This window comes from Electrophorus electricus, chromosome 8, assembly GCF_041902795.1.
Source record: "Electrophorus electricus isolate QZ-2024a chromosome 8, ASM4190279v1, whole genome shotgun sequence".
In the NCBI taxonomy this organism is placed as follows: Eukaryota; Metazoa; Chordata; class Actinopteri; order Gymnotiformes; family Gymnotidae; genus Electrophorus; species Electrophorus electricus.
In genome coordinates, this window is record NC_137504.1 from 14,913,927 (window position 1) to 14,931,470 (window position 17,544).

General features: G+C 42.1%; 1 protein-coding gene across 1 annotated transcript; it reads right to left on the reverse strand.

Annotated features, from left to right (window-relative positions):
• Positions 1–1,280: 1,280 nt before the first annotated feature.
• On the reverse strand, positions 1,281–9,686 carry alg13 (ALG13 UDP-N-acetylglucosaminyltransferase subunit). The gene is made up of 24 exons (XM_027030524.2): positions 9,549–9,686; positions 9,327–9,410; positions 9,179–9,229; positions 9,049–9,095; positions 8,712–8,781; positions 7,650–7,731; positions 7,273–7,435; positions 6,925–6,994; positions 6,707–6,815; positions 6,007–6,071; positions 5,705–5,805; positions 5,083–5,198; positions 4,688–4,931; positions 4,229–4,333; positions 3,858–4,005; positions 3,636–3,777; positions 3,521–3,556; positions 3,364–3,419; positions 3,045–3,116; positions 2,764–2,941; positions 2,166–2,285; positions 2,035–2,075; positions 1,708–1,897; positions 1,281–1,561 (listed from the first exon to the last, which is right to left on the reverse strand). Exons 1-24 carry the CDS (start codon positions 9,666–9,668, stop codon positions 1,281–1,283), a joined length of 2,691 nt encoding a protein of 896 aa, XP_026886325.2. The 5' UTR covers positions 9,669–9,686.
• Positions 9,687–17,544: the final 7,858 nt, after the last annotated feature.

Genomic DNA, 17,544 nt, shown 5'->3' on the forward strand with positions numbered 1-17,544 from the left:
GAGGTAAATAAACAACATGGGGGCAGGGCGGGGCACAAAGAAATTAATCAACTTAAATACTTTTTATTCCTGGACTAGCAAAATATCCATTTTTCAATAACCTCTGCACCCTGCAGTTTATGCCATGTTAAGTTGATATTTGACAAGTTTTGGGGTTTTTTTGAAAAATTTTTGAACATTTTTAAACAAAACAAAACAAAAAATACATTCTGAGAAGAATTTTGTTATGCTTAGGTTCTCTCAGTGCAAGGATTATTTTAACACCTTGATTTAAAGTTGCTTTGGTATGAATTATTAAATTACTCCACAATGGTTACAAGAAGGAAAGAATGCATATGCACTGGTCATGATAACAGGGAAGAGAGGTTATTTTTGTATGCAGTTGGTTTTGCATGGGTAGTATTACAGGGCCTCAATATTGTCCACATCTGAACAAATTTACAGTTTGCTTATCAAAGCTGCCCACATTCTACTTCAGAGCACTGAAACAGATCACGTTAAACAAATAGCATTGCTGTTTCCCCCCCAGCTGGTTGTCTCATTGGTATAGCAAAACCCTCTAGCACCGACATGCTTAAGTCTGGACTCCTGGAGTGTGGGAAACTTTCACATTTACATTCACATTCAGGGAATGTGTAAAAGAACATTAGAAAAAGTGCTAATGAATGAAAATGAATGTAAATGAAGCATTAACTTTCAGGCCTCCATCACTATTGAAAATGTATGGAGAAGAATTCCAAATTAGGTGGAACTAATGATGTTAATTTGGCAAATAGGTTTAACTGCACACTTGTCTGGTTCCATTAGTTTGTTAATAAAGCCCTGTCCAAGGTGCTGAGTGGGCCTCGTGATGTTTCTTCAGGTTGCTGTCCATGGTGCTGACTTGCATTCTAGGCATCATTCACTCCACATAGCACTGAATTTGTCATTTTCTGGGGACTGCTTTCATCATTGCGTTCCACTGAACAGCATAGGTAAACAGAAGTGTGCCTTAAGTTCTATATTGGCCTGCGTGCATACTGTAACCAGGAACATTTGCCTCAATTCACTTGTCTTATGGAAGTGTTAAGATGTCAGAAATAGCAACACTAGTGGAAAACTGCAATGCATCACAATGGGAAACTTAACTCTTTATTAAGAATCATCAAAAACAACATTAGAAAACAAGACAAATGAGCAAGTGAGAAATGTGAACACACCTTAAACAAAAAACACCCTACTAGGAAAGGGAAAAAAAAATAAATAAATAAAAATAATAATAATTCCCCTGCAGTGATTGTTTACATAGTGGGGGGTACATAGTGGGTGGGGTGAGTTGGGGTGGTGATGTAGTTAACATGCGGGTGGGATGAGGGACAGTAGGAAGCATGTGTGTGCAAGCGTGTGTGTGGAAGAGGCCCGGGGTTCCAGGGAGTGAGGTAGTGATAGGTGGTGGAGAGCACAGGCACGTAAGGCTCGTAGGCAGGGTGGAGGGGTGGCTGGCTGCACTGCTCCTGCACCAGGGGGTAGAAGATGGTGCCAGGGGCTGGCGCGGTAGGGGGCTCCATAGCCAGTGTGGTGCCTGAAAAGGAGGAGGCAAGCGAGGTGAGGGTGAGGTTGTGGAAGGGGTGGGTGGGGGTCAACTACAACAGACTATGATAAGCTCAAGACTTGTGTGCCAGCTGAGAGCCTGGAGGTTGGTGGAGGTGCAAAGAGAGATGTGCTGACCGTTGCTGGGCATCTCGCCCTGAGGGTGGGGGCAGGAGCGTGCAGGCTCGGGGTAGACCTGGGGCACCGTGTGGTCTGGGCTGGGTGCTGCAGCTGCAGGCTGGTAAGACTGGAACTGTGCGTCCCCTACAGGAGCCTGAGATACTTGCTGCATGTGCACCATGGAGTGCCAGTAGCTCTGCTGGTAAGTCTGCAGTCACACACACACACAGCAAAAGAGCTCTCGCATAGCAGGATGCACAAAAATGTAGTCACAGCACTATACCCATTTTTCTGAACACCATTATCTTGCTCATTCTTAGTTCTTCACATTACGCTGCTACCTACCTGCACTCCCAAGTTGAAGAAGTACTGGAGAATCTTGCAGTCTGTTGGAGCAAACCATTTTTAAATAAATAGGTTAATACAGTGAAAGTGGAATTTGATTCATGAATAGCATGTCACTGGCTGCCTCGAACCTCTAGGCAGGTCGTTGCCGTTGGGGTCGTAGGAGTATGGCGGAGGAGGGGCGACAGCCACTGGCTCCCCCATCTCATTCACAAACCACGGGGAAGATGGGGGAAACTGCATGGACAGAACTGGAGACAGAGCAAACCATGTAAATACCCCTTCGTTCTTAATGAATTTAACACCAGCCTCCTTGACTCAGCAGTGAAGGGTGCCGCCAGGGATACAGCAACACAGCTGCAGTAAAGGGCTTAATGATCACTGTACCAAGTGAGGACTATGCAGCTGAGCCAAAACAAACTTCAATGCATACCAATTAAGTGCAAGGCAAGACAAAACTGACTTTCTTCTGCAGATGGAGCACAATGCAGCAAGCAAATTACACTCATCTGGTAGATTTAGACAATAGATAAGACTACCATTTCATCTTACATGTTCATTTTACCTGTTATACTACATGCTTATCTTAATATTTTCTTATAGGTTCACAGTTAATATAGTGAATTTGTACATGTTACAGTATTAGAGTACATTTCTGATGGGCAGATCGAGAACCCTAACAGAAAACAGAGGTTTTTGGCGGTATGGTAGGTCAGGCGGTGGACGAACCGGGCCGGCCCAGTGGGTGCAGGGGCGGGGGCTGTCCGGGGCTCATGGGGGAAGGCTGCAGGGTATTTGGTGGGCTCTGGGAGCTGCCGGTTGAGGAGGAAGGGGAAGAGGTGAAGATGGCAGCTGGGGCAGAGCTGACCGGCTGGGAGGAAGAGATGACGGCTGATTTCACCACCACCTGCAGCAGCGACAGGGGAGCAGACAGCACAGAAAACAGCTTGAGCACCATTTGGCCCTCAGGTCCGTCAACACGTACTGCATGCAGCAAGAGCACCACGTGCCTGTTGGGAGTAACTGTAGGTAGCAACGCCCTCTTGTGGTGATCCAGCACGAGAGCTTCCCTCTTGAATAGTCTGTAAAATGCAGGAATCCACTTGGTGAGACTTGAAACTAAAACGTTAGTACATTATGATGCGTTTTACGAAATACAAAACTGATCTTGCAGTTATAACAGCCATGTTTAACTGACATGCATCACCCACATTAGATTTGTAAACATAGCAACATAAGGCACAATATAGCACAATTTATGGTGCGTCAGAAATGCACAGCTGGCTGAACTGGGAGGCTTTTGTTGGCAAGGCCAGGATCGTGCAGTACCAGGTTGGCGCTGGCCTCTGTGGCAGCATAAACAGATGGGCTCTGAAACCCTGCATCTGCATTCCAATAGAGCAGAGGCAGCGGTCAAATTCAGAGCAATATGAAACGCCAGTTAGATGACAGCAGTGAGGAAACATTGCACAAGAAAGTCACTAACCAGAGGCAGAAAAGATAAACTCTTCCGAGTATTCACCTGCAGAAGACGACATATTTAAGAAATTCAACATTAAAAAGTGTGTATGTGAGACAGAGAGAGAATGAATGAATACTACCATGATCTCCAGTGGTGCTCCTTTCATCAGGGTCTTCCTCTGATGAGGTCACAGGCTGTTTGCCAGAGGGGATCGGACTGGGACCTCTTGGCACCCAGTAGGGGGCAGCACCTGGACCAATGGCGCTGGTCACTGCCTGGCCCTGTTTGGGAGAAAGGGGTGGGGTCATTACCACCCTACTTGTGAAGCCAGTATTCATTCAAATAAGGCTTTGACACCAACTGGTACGGGGGAGAAGGCATTCTCGTCCGCCTCCTCCATCTCGTAGAAGGTGATGGTTCCCTCCATGTCTGGGGCTTCTTCGCCAGGCTCAGGTACGAAGCTGAACTGACACTCCTTGTTCATGGAGTGCATCTGACGCCTGCTCCTGCTGTACATTAGCACAGGTGTTACTCTCCTACACACATACCCAAGCTTTGGCTCAAATAATGCTTCCGAATTGTTTTTGATTGGGCACATCTGGAAGACACGCAGTAAGCTTTGAGGCTATGCCCCATTGGGGTTGAGTGTGTATATATAAAAAACATACTAGTCACATTTACTGTGGAAGAGACGTCTCTCTCTGTCCAAGAGTCCTAGCGAAGTTCCCTTACCGCGATTTGAATGAGTAGTTGTCGAAGGCCTGGTAGCAGCGTTTGGGATAGTAAGCCATCTCTGGTCCAATGAGGTGGTGTCTGTTGAGGAAACGTGTCGAGTTTCTGACCAGAAGAAGGAAGGCATGGAGATGTCAAGAGGATGCCAGTAAACAAACAGGGTGAGAGACATACACAAGGCTGTCAACAAGGTGGCACACTTAAGCAGGGAGTCGTTTGTAACAATGTCTGGCATGGTCGCTGGCAAATTAGAACCAATACGATTAGTATTACATGGTACTAAAGCTTAATTAAGAATGTGTCTTTTTGAAAGCAACCATTTTGAGAATTAATTTGTGATTTTTTTTGGTGCCTCATGAGCCAAGACTGAAAAGTAGACAAAAATTACCAGCCATAAGCAAATAATTTCAAAAACAAAAACAAAGAAAAGCCTGATAATGAAGGTGGTCGGAGTCTGACCTGGGCGGCCCATATCCACGTGGCGGCCGGGGGGCAGGGTGTGGGCGATAATGGTCAAAGGCCAAGCCTGCTGGGGGTGGAGCGTGGCCGTGCACCCCGGGGGCACGCATGGGGGCCAGGTTCCCTGGGCAAGGCTGCAGGCGCGGGGGTAGCCCAGGCTGGGGCCTGCCATATGACACAGTCATCAGCACCTCTTTTCCACGAGCCTTTTTCAGGAACCTGCGTCGCCCACGTAGCTCTGCATCTGCGCCGGGGAAGGCACAACAACCAACCAACCAACCAACCTAATGACCTACCCTGCTAATCCTCTCACCCTAAAGGGCTATATAGCACTATAACACATTTACTGTTCAAACACCCCTCCAACATTCTGCATGAGGCAAGGTTTTTGGCACCTAGCTCTCCGGGGTACTGTTCAGCATGGCTGTAGGAGCTCCCCTTCCTGCTCGGGGTGATGTTCCAAGCTGGAACAGGATTGACTGGCTTGAGATTGGTTAAGGACACCAAGTGCCTAGAAAACAAAAAGGTGATGCTTGCATTAGTAACTAACTAACAAATACTGTAAATAAATATATTAAGACAAGGTTGTCTGAGCTTGATATTTTGGTGGTAAACATTTCCTCACCAGTGGAGGTCACATGAGCGCTCATACAATGACGCTCACACTGACGTGATGTCACCTTGACCGGTGATGAAACGCTTGCCACCAAAAACATCAAGCTCGGAAAACTCCACAACATCAAACCATTCAACCTGAGCTGCCAATATATATAACACTTTTTTGCAATGCTGTCCTCAACAATACTGATATTGCACTAAGCTGCAGTACTTAAATAAGCCATCTATCAAATCAATCCATGTGTGCCACGAGCGTCCTCAACACAGATCTTATAGCGGAGTTTCCTGTGGGAAACGTTATTTAATCACAATATTAACATGATCCAACAAAAAAGTTGATAAACATGCCTGGTAACAGTGGCAGTACATTGCCACAGGCCAAGTGTGTGTAGAACTTACTTCTCCCCCAGCTCCTCGATAAATACAGTCACAGCACTGGGGTGAGTCCCTACTTCCTGGATGAAGGCATTGTAATACTTGCCCTTTGGGTCCAGGCGCACCTGAGCAATGGAGAACATTCAAGTGTTACCAGGAGCAAACAGTGGAGAATACTGCTGAACAAGTGACACCTGTTCTACCATATTACAGGGATTACACTGCATCTCATTTGGGTCACCCCCATTTGACAAAAGAAAAGGGAGGGGGGGGGGAGAAGAGTTGTTGCCTGAATATACCATTCTTTACATCCCAGACTCACATACCTGACACTTGTCTCCCAAGAAGTATTGCCTGCCTGCAAACACCATATAATCAGTCTTCTGGAGTTCTGAAACACCAAATGAAACAAAGTAAACACCTTTTCCTGCCCCGTCAGAGGCAGACACTGAGCTACTCAGGTAAACTACAAAAGGGGCACTAAGAGACATTTTTGCTCCACTTGTTTAAGTTCATCACCTCATATTTAATTAGTATTGTAGACGTTGAGTAAGAAAGAACTTAAACTATTTAAGGTAGTCTCCTGCCTCAACCCCCCCCACCATACTGTCTTTCCTCTGGATGCCATTTTGTTTTTAATTGTTATTTATGGGCCAAACAAGAATTAAAGCATCACTGCCTGGAGTACTGAAGCACCTCCTCTCCAGTGCTGCATTTTTACACCTGACTCATATTGGTCAATTAATTGCTTTAACCGGGCAAAAGTACAAAGGAAACTTAGTAGAGGGCTTCCTCTCCAACTCTCCAATGACTGGCCCCTAGAGTTGAACAGAAGTACAACCACTAAAAAAGATCTTCGACAGAAGGCCCAGGTTTTCATTTGATCCCATAAGGCACAGCATTTCCACACACTGGCTCAGTTTGAGCTCCAGCATACCCGATTCAAGTTGATGGCTAATCAAGACACCCTTTTTGAGTGGCAGAAGCATAATGGGAACAGAACGGTGTGTAACGTGGATCCAGTACCTTTGCGTCCGTCGTGCCACACGTCAAACTCCACGTTGCGGTACACCTCGGGATCCAAGGCTTTCAGCACCTTGTAGGGGAGAGTGAGCTTCACTAGGCCGTCAGCAGCCTAGGAGAGTGGAAGTGGAGATCATCTCTTTATGGAGAACAAGTAAGGAACAAAACCCCACCCCCCAAAAAAACCCATTTACTCTTTTTCCCCTCTCTCTCTTACAGACCTTTGGGTCATCCACTCCAAACCTGGATTTATCCTCAGAGCGGCTCTGACAGTTCAGCTCCCATTCCTCTCTACCAAGTCAACACATTGCATTTCACATTTTTATAAAAAAAAACAAAAACAAAAAACCCACAAACCTTAGGAAAAATCTAATGCCAATACACGACATACTTCTCTCTGTCTATAAAGCAAGTTTTAGAATTGTCATTATTGCACATGGTAGTCGTATAGTCCAATGAAAAGCAGTATGGTTAGCATATGATCTGAAGATTTTGTTTTGAGCTAAACTTGTGCATAAGTCATGCAAGTTCAATCAAGCAGATGAACATGTAAACATGCATGTGCAGACCTTGACCCTCTGTCCTCAGGTGTGTCATAGCCTGCATCCTCACTGCACACAGAAAGGCTGGCCCTGTAGCGTCGCCCACACCCACGGAACCCATCCAGGGCCACGTGCAGGTCGTCCTCTTCGACGCCCAGAACGCATGTGTACAACAACTCATATAGCAGGGCTGTAACCAGACAGGAAATGGAGAACAGTTCAGCGCTAAATACAAGCCCCCCCTTTCCTCGTCCTCCCTTCTGTTCACTCCCCATGTTTTAACGATGTGCCAAGCACACTTTTCATTATGGTGGACCAACAGAAGAATTCCCAAACAGCAGCCCCTTACGACCAAACAGAACTGCTTGCTTTAAACTTGTGCTTCAAGGGTTCAGTAAACTCACACTGGCACATTGCTGCATTCACTGGGTAGGTCCTTGGATAAACAATGTCGTAGTGACCATTGTTCGAGCAACAGAGCAAAATCTGGAAAATCAGAGAATAATGCTCATTAGCCTTAAATATTTTAAGTTTTAAATATGAACAGAATGCACTGTCCTCTGTATGGCTGTAGTAATAAGTGCAGTGCTTAAGTATATACACAAGATATCAAAAGCACCTCAACCACTCCACAGGACAAATGCAGTCACTGGTGGCAACGCTGCTTGAGCAAGTTGTTCCCAAACAAGCAATGAGGGGTCATGCTAGACTACAAAACCATCTTAATCTTACAGTACATTCAGGACTGGAAGCTGCCTGCAGACATCAGTTTAAAAAAAAAAAAAGTTAGTCCAATCAATATTAACTATAAAAAAAAAAAAGATTGTGTTTCATGCCATTTTTGCTGTTGTACCATCATTTATAACTGACAAAGAAAAGACAGTTTGTATTACAATCAAAATGTCTCCACACAGCCATGGGTTTCTGCCATATTGGTCACCACTAGCTGTGAATATACCAGGCGCAGGAGTCCCTGATGAACACCGTGCATTTACTGGGCATCAATCAGATATGATGGAATGGAAAAGCAGTCTTAAGTCATACAGCAGATTTAAGCATTCCTTGGACATACCATGTCCAGCCATTAGTTTGTAATCACAAACTATTTGCAGTGATATACCTGCAATATGACATTTTGCCAATATAATGCAACAGCAGTAGATAAGTGATACAGGTAACTATTGTCCTAAGGCATAAAAATAAACCTCAAACACACCAGATGTTGCAGAAGCATTCCAGTTCCCCAAGGTAAAAAGGGTTCTTTGGAATCCTTTGCTGCCTTAATACCGTCTTTGACAAGGAACCACCATCTGCTGGAGGAAACTAAAATCTAAAAGGTGCGTTTCAACTTCTTGGCAACTAAAATCACTTCAGCCTTACACCAAGGACTTGGCTTCTACATTGCAGCATACTCTGGTTCAGTAACAAATCGAATGCGTGCTAGACTTCAGACATCGTCCCCTCACCTTGGCCACGTTGTCCTCGCCGATTTCGGTCGCCGGTTTCCCAGGGTACCGGTAAATTATGAAGCAGCGTCTGCCACGTGCACAACATTTACATATTAGCACAAAAGCAAAGTAATAAGGCATTTATGTTTTCTACAAGTCCTGGCAGCTGTACACTGCGTGCACAATTAGGCAAGTTGTATCTGAGGATTCATAATAAGTACAGTGCTCTCAGTCAATCAAAAATGTTAATAAACCTCAAACGAATATTTCAGAGAGTAAGTGGTACTATTCAAAATTGACGAACTGAAAAAGAGCAAGAAATTAAGATGAATACAATAAAACATAGCTCGCTTACTTGTACAGCAGAGACAAGGCTTTGATCTCCACTTGCCCTGCAGTTTCCTAACGACATGTTTGAATACGTCATATGTTATAGTTCGACATAGACAGATAACCTACAATTTTGCTTTTGCCTCAACACTAACCTTGGGGTCTTCCAAACGCTCCAAATACTTTTCAAAAGACCCTTCAACAAACTGGAAGATACAGTAAAACCACAACCTTAAGACAAATTCACCTTTAGTCACGGGCTCCACACGCTTCCAAAATCAAACTCAAGTGGAATTCACTCACAGGTTCGAAGTTGCATCTGTTTGCCCTCATGAAGTTGACGCAGTCTTTTCTTATTTTTTGATGGTAGTTCTGAGAGTAGTAAAGCTATTAAAAATGTATGTGGATAAAGAGATAGCAAATTAGATAGCTCACAAACGAAAGCGTTTGGCTACCTGAATACACGGCTGTAAATAAATGCGCTGGAACTATCGGAAACTTATTAACATCACAACGCAAAAATACCTGCTCAGAAACAGCTCGAAACAGACAGGACGCATCTCGAGCCATCATTTTTCGGTATAAACAAATGCTGGCTAGGTACTCGTCCATGTTCACAAAATACTTCTTCAAAGCTTTCTGCATTGTAAAGAAATTATAAATAAATAACAGTACACATGCAAAGCTTAACAACTCTTGATGCAGACGAAAAATGAGAAGGTCGACAGTTTCCTTTCCAGTTTAGAAAGAAACACGTGTTTCAAATGAGCACTGATTAAGACAAGCTTAGCACGCAGCCTTGGAGGTCGTATATTGCAAGGTAACTCTATCGCAACGTTTTTTTTTTTTTTTCAAAACACACGGCTCAGAATTTGAAATTGTCCATTTGCAATCGCGCAAATTGTTGCTGATAGGTTAAGGGTTGTTATACACTTTACATTACCAATAACATTTATTTACGTATCGTGACAGTAAAAACAGTTTAACGGTACAGTATTATCAACACGGTGAATATTTTGACGGCTCAAAATTAAATTTATTTATTTATTTATTTATTTATTTATTTTTTACTTTTGCCAGTTTTAAAAATAATGACTCAATGTTTAAACCTAGGTCGTAAATTGTTCAACAACAAACAAACAGTAGGAATTGGGCAATAAATGATGTGGCTTGCTCTAATTTGGTTTAATTCATTCTTCTCGCATAAAATATCCAATCATAAGAATACAAATAGTTTGTTTTAGCTAACTAATCATCGCAATAGCATAGTCCAAAAACCTATTGCCTAATCTAGTTGCTTCCTTTCTCTTAAAATGCCTTCAACTTTGCTTATTTTTTTCACCTCTGTGGAATTTATAGTTTCCGGTAATATTACGTACAACAGAATTAGATCTAATGCCATTAATGTTCTCTTATGTGACCAATAATATTTAAGGACATTTCTGTACATTGGCCATATTGACGTTAGTTTTGTGCTAAGATTTCATTTGCCGTCCTAATATGACACCTATAGGTGATCGATCCTACTCAGTCGTTAATTCTCTCTTGGTTGCTTGCTCTCTGCATAAGTGTGCCATGCTTTTAAAATCTGGGCAGAAGATGTCCCAGTAATTTCTTTATAAAAATGCATTCATGAGTATTTGTGTAAACAGTATTAATGTGCATGTACAGTATGTGTGTGAGTAGCATCTAACTGACTCATGAAAGAGGTCAGTACAAGTTGATACCATGCATTCAAGGTACAAGACTTTGGTACAGTCAGTCAACTGACTTCACAGTAAAATACTGGTACTAGATGTGATGAATTGTAACTTGGAATTGCTTGTAAAATGTGCATTAGGCAGAGCTATAGAGTACCTATACTACTACAGTAACGACTGTACTTTGATTTAATTATCCACATGTGATTTTAGTGACCTGTATCCTGTCTTGTTAAATGTCTTTAAATGATAAAGTGGCTCTGAAACTTTGGCCAGATTTGAGAAGATTTATTAAGTCATCTCTTTGTAACTTCCTCCATCATGCATTTAAACCATGACTAGCGAATGGTATCTGTTCTATTGCCACAAATCATGCTGTAATTGTAACACTGCAACAGAGAATGTCTGAGTTTACTTCCACAATAAGACCAGAATTTTTGATAAAAAGAAACAACAATGTTGTAAATAAAGGGGCCAGACAGAACCTACACCCCCCTCCATATACCACCTCCCCACACCCCCTCCATATACCACCTTCCCACACCCCCTCCATATACCACCTCCCTACACCCCCCTCCATATACCACCTCCCTACACCCCCCTCCATATACCACCTTCCCACACCCCCTCCATATACCACCTCCCTACACCCCCTCCATATACCACCTCCCTACACCCCCTCCATATACCACTTCCCTACACACCCCTCCATATACCACCTCTCTACACCCCCCTCCATATACCACCTTCCCACACCCCCTCCATATACCACCTCCCTACACCCCCTCCATATACCACCTCCCCACACCCCCTCCATATACCACCTCCCTACACCCCCTCCATATACCACCTCCCTACACCCCCTCCATATACCACCTCCCTACACCCCCTCCATATACCACCTCCCTACACACCCCTCCATATACCACCTCCCTACACCCCCTCCATATACCACCTTCCCACACCCCCTCCATATACCACCTCCCTACACCCCCCTCTATATACCACCTCCCTACACCTCCCTCCATATACCACCTCCCAACATCCCTCTCCATATACCACTTCCCTACACACCCCTCCATATACCACCTCCCAACATCCCTCTCCATATACCACTTCCCTACACACCCCTCCATATACCACCTCCCAACATCCCTCTCCATATACCACCTTCCTACATCACCTCCCTACACCCCCCATTATTTTGGGGGCATTAAGTAAATTATCCCAGCACTAAGATGACCTGTAACTAAATGCCTGGGATTCACTGCTTCACCCTCAGAAAGAAAGTTTTAGTTAGTGATGTATAGAATGAACAAACAGAAGGGGGGGGGGGGGGGTTGTTAACATGGTGTTATTTATGAACAAAAACCTATAAATGTGGAAGTGTGTAAATCTAGGCAGATGCCTTCGGAGGACTTAAAGGGAAGTTTTAAAAAAAGGCTACATCTGCCTCATCTCGAAAGCCATGAAAGAAGTCAAAGCTATTATAATTACTGAATTGTCAGTTTGCATGAAAGATTATGTAGCTATATATGAGTTTAATGTATTAAATATATGGAATTTTATATGGAAGCTTATATTTGAAACACTGACTTTATATGCACATTTGTTGAAGGACCTCTGAACCTCTCTCTCTCTCTCTCTCTTGCTCTCACACAGAGAGATTCAAAATTGTGGTGAAGTACACAAAACCTACAGAGAAACAGGATATTTCAGACAGAGGCCCTTCAACAACTGTGCAAGCTGATACGTAGAAAAAATGCAAAAATAAGCATAAGATCTATATCAAAATGATACATCCAATACCAAGCAATACTGATAGGTTTCATGGATTCAGTTAGTGGATTTCATGGTTAGTGAGGCTACACCCCATTGGTGTGTGTGTGTGTGTGTGTGTGTGTGTAGAAGATTCCAGTTTACTGTAGTGAGAGATGTAGACAATTGTAGTGAAGTACGCAGTTTCCAGAGAAACAGGATGTCTCGAACAGAGGTCCTTTATCAGCTGTGCAAACAAAGTGCTACTCTTTCTGAAATGTTCTGGTTCTCTGGAAATTGTGAATTTTATTACAATTTTGAATGTCTCTCTCAATCTCTCTCTCTCTCATATTCTACATTTCAAGCTGTTTAGAATAGTTTACAGTAGATGGTGCTCTAATGCAAGCTACTAAGCTACTAGGAGCAGACACAATAGCACTGAACGCACTCGCTGTTACTTTTTCAGCTGCATAACAGTCCACAGTATTAAAAAAATAGTGAAAATTTGATTTTGTAAAGAGACAACATACAGTAATGAGCAAAAAATGTCTCAAATTACTGATTTGTTTTTCATCGTTTCTTTATCTTTTTTGTCAGATAACGTCATTAGAGGCATTCTTGCATGATAATTCAGTGAAAATGTTGCTGGTTTGCTACTCCAAGCCTTTATAAGTACTTATAGAAGGCATTTGTGACTGCTTTTCTATAGTGCATGTTGCTGCTCTGTCCTACATAAATAGTTTTAAAGTACATTTTAGATCATTATCCTGTTACCTAGCTACATTTGGTTCAATTATTCTGACTCAGGACAATCATACTTGCTCTCATACTTCTGGCCTGAAGTGTCCTGAGATAAATCATTGTGTGTGAAAGTATAGGTTGTCAGGGATAAGTAGCACGTTTACTCATTGTTTCTGTGTGAGTAAAGTCTGGGGACAAGTCCTCCTTCCACATGACCTTAACCATGACTCGCATATGGTATCTGTTCTGCTGCTACAACTCATACTGTACATGTAAATGTGTAACTTAGTAAATCTTTCAACAAAATGATAGCTTTGATTGGAGGGAAAAACAGGACACCTGTGGTGGCTTTGGTTGTGATATTTGTATATATAAATGACTGAGAAAGTAAGTTAGAAAATCAACAGATGTGAGAAATAAAATACTTTAAAAATAATTTAAAGTATAGTGGTTCTCAAGTCGTAAGACTAAGACTGAAAGCTGAGCATTGTGGGTAGTGAGCCTCCTTATTTTAAAACATTCACTGTTAGCAGCACAAACTTGTTTTATTTTATTTTAAACCCTTCAGTAAACGGGGTTTGTCTTAGATACACATTCTACACCACTTTATTTAATCTCATATGAATTGGCTTCATAACATATTAAGGTAGGCTAATAAAGGATGCAGACCAATTAGAGACAACAAGAAGGAAATTATATAGCTAAAGAATACAAAACTGTCCTTTGTTTAATTTGACCTGAAAACACTTCACTTGCTGCTAGAATGTCCATAATATGAAATCAGCAAGATCAGCCTAAATCGAGCCTTGAAATATAGATCTTGTTTACACTTTTGTATAATGAACCACAAGGTGGAGACAGGGATCTAGAAGAGTTTTTATAATGTGGGGAAGTTTCATCGAAAGTAAGAAACTTAGACGAAGCTAATGAGTGTTTGACAAAAAAATAAAATAAAAAAATCGATAAAAGCTAAAAAAGCCTTTCGATTAATTCCGGTTCTAAATTCTCTATAGCGTGTTATGTCCGGGATTATGAAATTGTAATCTAATCTAATCGTTGAAATACAAACTTTAAAGCCTAATGAAGCGTTTGTAAAGTTATATCTAATTGTACGTTCGATATCTATCGACTGTCCATAAGAAGCAGTGTTCTTTTATCTATAAGTTAAGGTTAATTCAAAGAACAAGCATTTGAATGTTGACCACTATTCTTAAAATTCAATTCTTCTTCTTGTTCTTCTTGTTCTTCTTGTTCTTCTTCTTCTTCTTCTTCTTCTTCTTCTTCTTCTTCTTCTTCTTCTTAGTATTATTATTATTATTATTATTCAATTCTTCTTCTTCTTCTTCTTCTTCTTCTTCCTCTTCTTCTTCTTCTTCTTCTTAGTATTATTATTATTATTATTAGTAGTAGTAGTAGTAGTAGTAGTAGTAGTAGTAGTAGTAATACTGAATGATGATATTTTCCATAATCTTCATACAACTAAAGAAAGATAATGTGCTACATATAATTTAAGTTTTAGGCTAATCAAAAAACATGGTGTCTAGATCAGTCATCTGAGTTTATCTGTAAAACTAACTGTTTGATTAAAAGAGGATACAGCACTAACTGCATTAAATAGATAGCCTTCGCTAATAACGAGGTTCTATCTTTTCTAATTAGTTCAAACATTGTTAAAGAAAAAGCGAAAGATATCGAGAAGATATATTCTTTTTTTTTCTCAGGTTCCAAGCACCTTGTTGCCAGATGTTCATTAATGTGCATGAACTGTTTAAAACTCACTTTTCTCAGCAGGCCGCACGTGGACTGGCTTCTGGAAGCAAGTCTTGGAGGTGGAAAAAAGGCAGCGTAGGGTCTTTATTTGGTAACTTCTAGAGCAAAACCAACGTGCGCTTTCCATGGAATGTTAGAGTATGTTTTAACTAAATCACAAGTTACAGAAAACTGTTCGCGTTTACTTACTAAAAATCACATCTTATGTCAATTTCATGCAACGACGGCAAGGAATTTCAGGGTGATCACAATAAGCTGTCATATGTGTATGCCGAGCCCTATACATTTCAGTTTTAGAAAACAGAAGCACGATCAGTTTTGTTACACCTGCAGATGCAGATGAATGTGTTTTGCAATGTTTCTAAGGCCCTCATTGTTTTAAATAACCCGCATTACAAGTGCATCATGTACAGAAAAGCAGAAGTGAATAAAACTAGCGTCGTAGTAAATAGAGTTACAGTAAAATACTGCTATTCGTATTCAGTTCTAACATTAACTACTTAATACTGAAACCCTTAAGCAAGATCATCACTTTCCAATTCGTTCATTAGGATTCGGTGTCCTCGGCGCGCAGCGATGTTGCGCTACAAAGCGCAATGGTGTGATACTGCGTATTTGCCTAAAAGGTCTTCAACACTAGAATCATTGTACTCCTTCGTGTTCCTTCTTTCCCCCACCCACCTTTACCTAATGGATAGTGAAACACTCCGGGACTCAATCCTTCTAATGAAAATACTGCATTAATTTTATTTTGTGATGTGTCATTGTAATTCAAGAGATGTTTTTTAATCTTCAGATTGCCTCAGCACGGCCCATTTCAAAAATATTTGGCAGCAGCCCATCCTCCCCTGCGCGGCCGACGATTCATTTGACTGAATGCCGTTTGTCAGACGCGCGGCATTAAAAGCCCCGCTTTGTTTGAAGAAACTATTCAGAGGTTTTTTAAAAGCGCGGCGCAAGGTATGTAAATTGCGCCATGGGAAGAAACAAAGTGCTCGTGTGTAGTCTCCATGTCTGGATTCGGTCCATGTTTCCAAACAGTCCCCCTTCACCCGTCTCATGTCATCTTGCCTTTATTGGCGGGTCTGTATTCTGCTGTGCGTTGATGGGGTGCTACAGTCCGTCTCATCGTTAACAGCCAATTTCCAGAATGTGTTCGCCATCATAAAATACAAGAGGACCAGCGCTACAGTTGGCATAAAAGATCGTCCATGACTAATCCACATCAGTCGTATGTTCTTTTATTACCAAATACATAGATCAAGTAGATCAGCAGATAGATAGAATATACTTTATCGGTCCATGATGGGCAATTTGTATGTGACAGAATCAAACCTTGAACTTGGGGTACACGCATAGTAACAAACCACCAGTCACCATAACCTTTCCCCACCACACTGCATGCCATCCTACAGAAACAGTGTCAGAAAGATGGATGGAAAATGAACAGACTATTACAGACTATAAGGCCTCTACTGGTCATGTGATCAATAGATCAGAACAGGAAGTAAAGATCAACAATCTCATATGAAAGGTAATCTTCTGCCACTGCTGTGATCTTTCACGCTTCTCCTCACCATGTTATAGTATCTGTGTGTTGTATGTGTAGTATTGAATATGTATTTTTCTTTTTTATGATAGGACACTAGACAGATCTAGGCCTACTTGATGCACCTGTTAGGAACTCAGGGAGGCCATAGCTGACTGTCGTCTCTCATTAGTCTAGGACCTAAGGGGAATATTGCCTAGCTGAGGCAGCTGGTCCTAACATTCCTGGCTCTACATGGTGCCAACTACGTGAGTGTGTATTCTGTCCTGTGTGTGTGTGTGTGTGTGTGTGTGTGTGTGTGTGTGTGTGTGTGTGTGTGAGAGAGAGAGAGAGAGAGAGAGAGAGAGACTTAACTAAAGTCTAAGACTTTAAAGTCTTAACTAAGAAGCAAGGATTCACCACATATCATGGCATCCCAATCGCTTTCCAGACTAGTATCTCACTCCCTTAGCTGACCGGCACCATTTGTTGTTGATGAAGACTTGTTGAATTAAATTAATAATTTCTGTGGAAGACAAGTAATATTTTTTTAATATTCTATAGCGCCTCTTTGCATGTGGGTTTTTGTCTCATGTCAGCCAGTTAATAAATAAATTGAAAGTAATTGTTTGGGGTCTCAGTAGGTCACGAGCTGAGGGCCTTGGCACCAGGCTGAAACACTAAGGGGCTTGGATCCATGTAATGGAGGACTGCTGGTTTCAGTATCTCAGCCCATCCACTTGACACTGCTGTTTTGGCCTTGAGGCACCCTACATTGCTCCAGGTGAATGACAGATTTCTGCCCCAGCGGGTTATGGGACACTTTAGGCATCTGTAAATCTTTATATAAAATACTATATGTTTTTGGACAAACATTATTAAATAGCAATAATATGGCTGACTTCTGAGTTCTGAATTGAACATCAGCTCTTGTCCTGAACTGAACTTCTCCTGAGAGAACTTCTCCTGTGAGAGCTTTCCCCCACCCCTTTGTGCGTCCCTCTGTCTGAGGTCTTTTATTACG

Coding starts and splice junctions, on each gene's coding strand:
- alg13 (XM_027030524.2), bottom strand. CDS start 9,668: ATGCAGAAAGCTTTGAAGAAGTATTTTGTGAACATGGACGAGTACCTA. Junction 8,782..9,048: donor GCCTTGTCTCTGCTGTACAA/GTAAGCGAGCTA, acceptor TGCACGTGGCAG/ACGCTGCTTCATAATTTACC. Junction 4,334..4,687: donor CGTGGATATGGGCCGCCCAG/GTCAGACTCCGA, acceptor TCTTCTGGTCAG/AAACTCGACACGTTTCCTCA.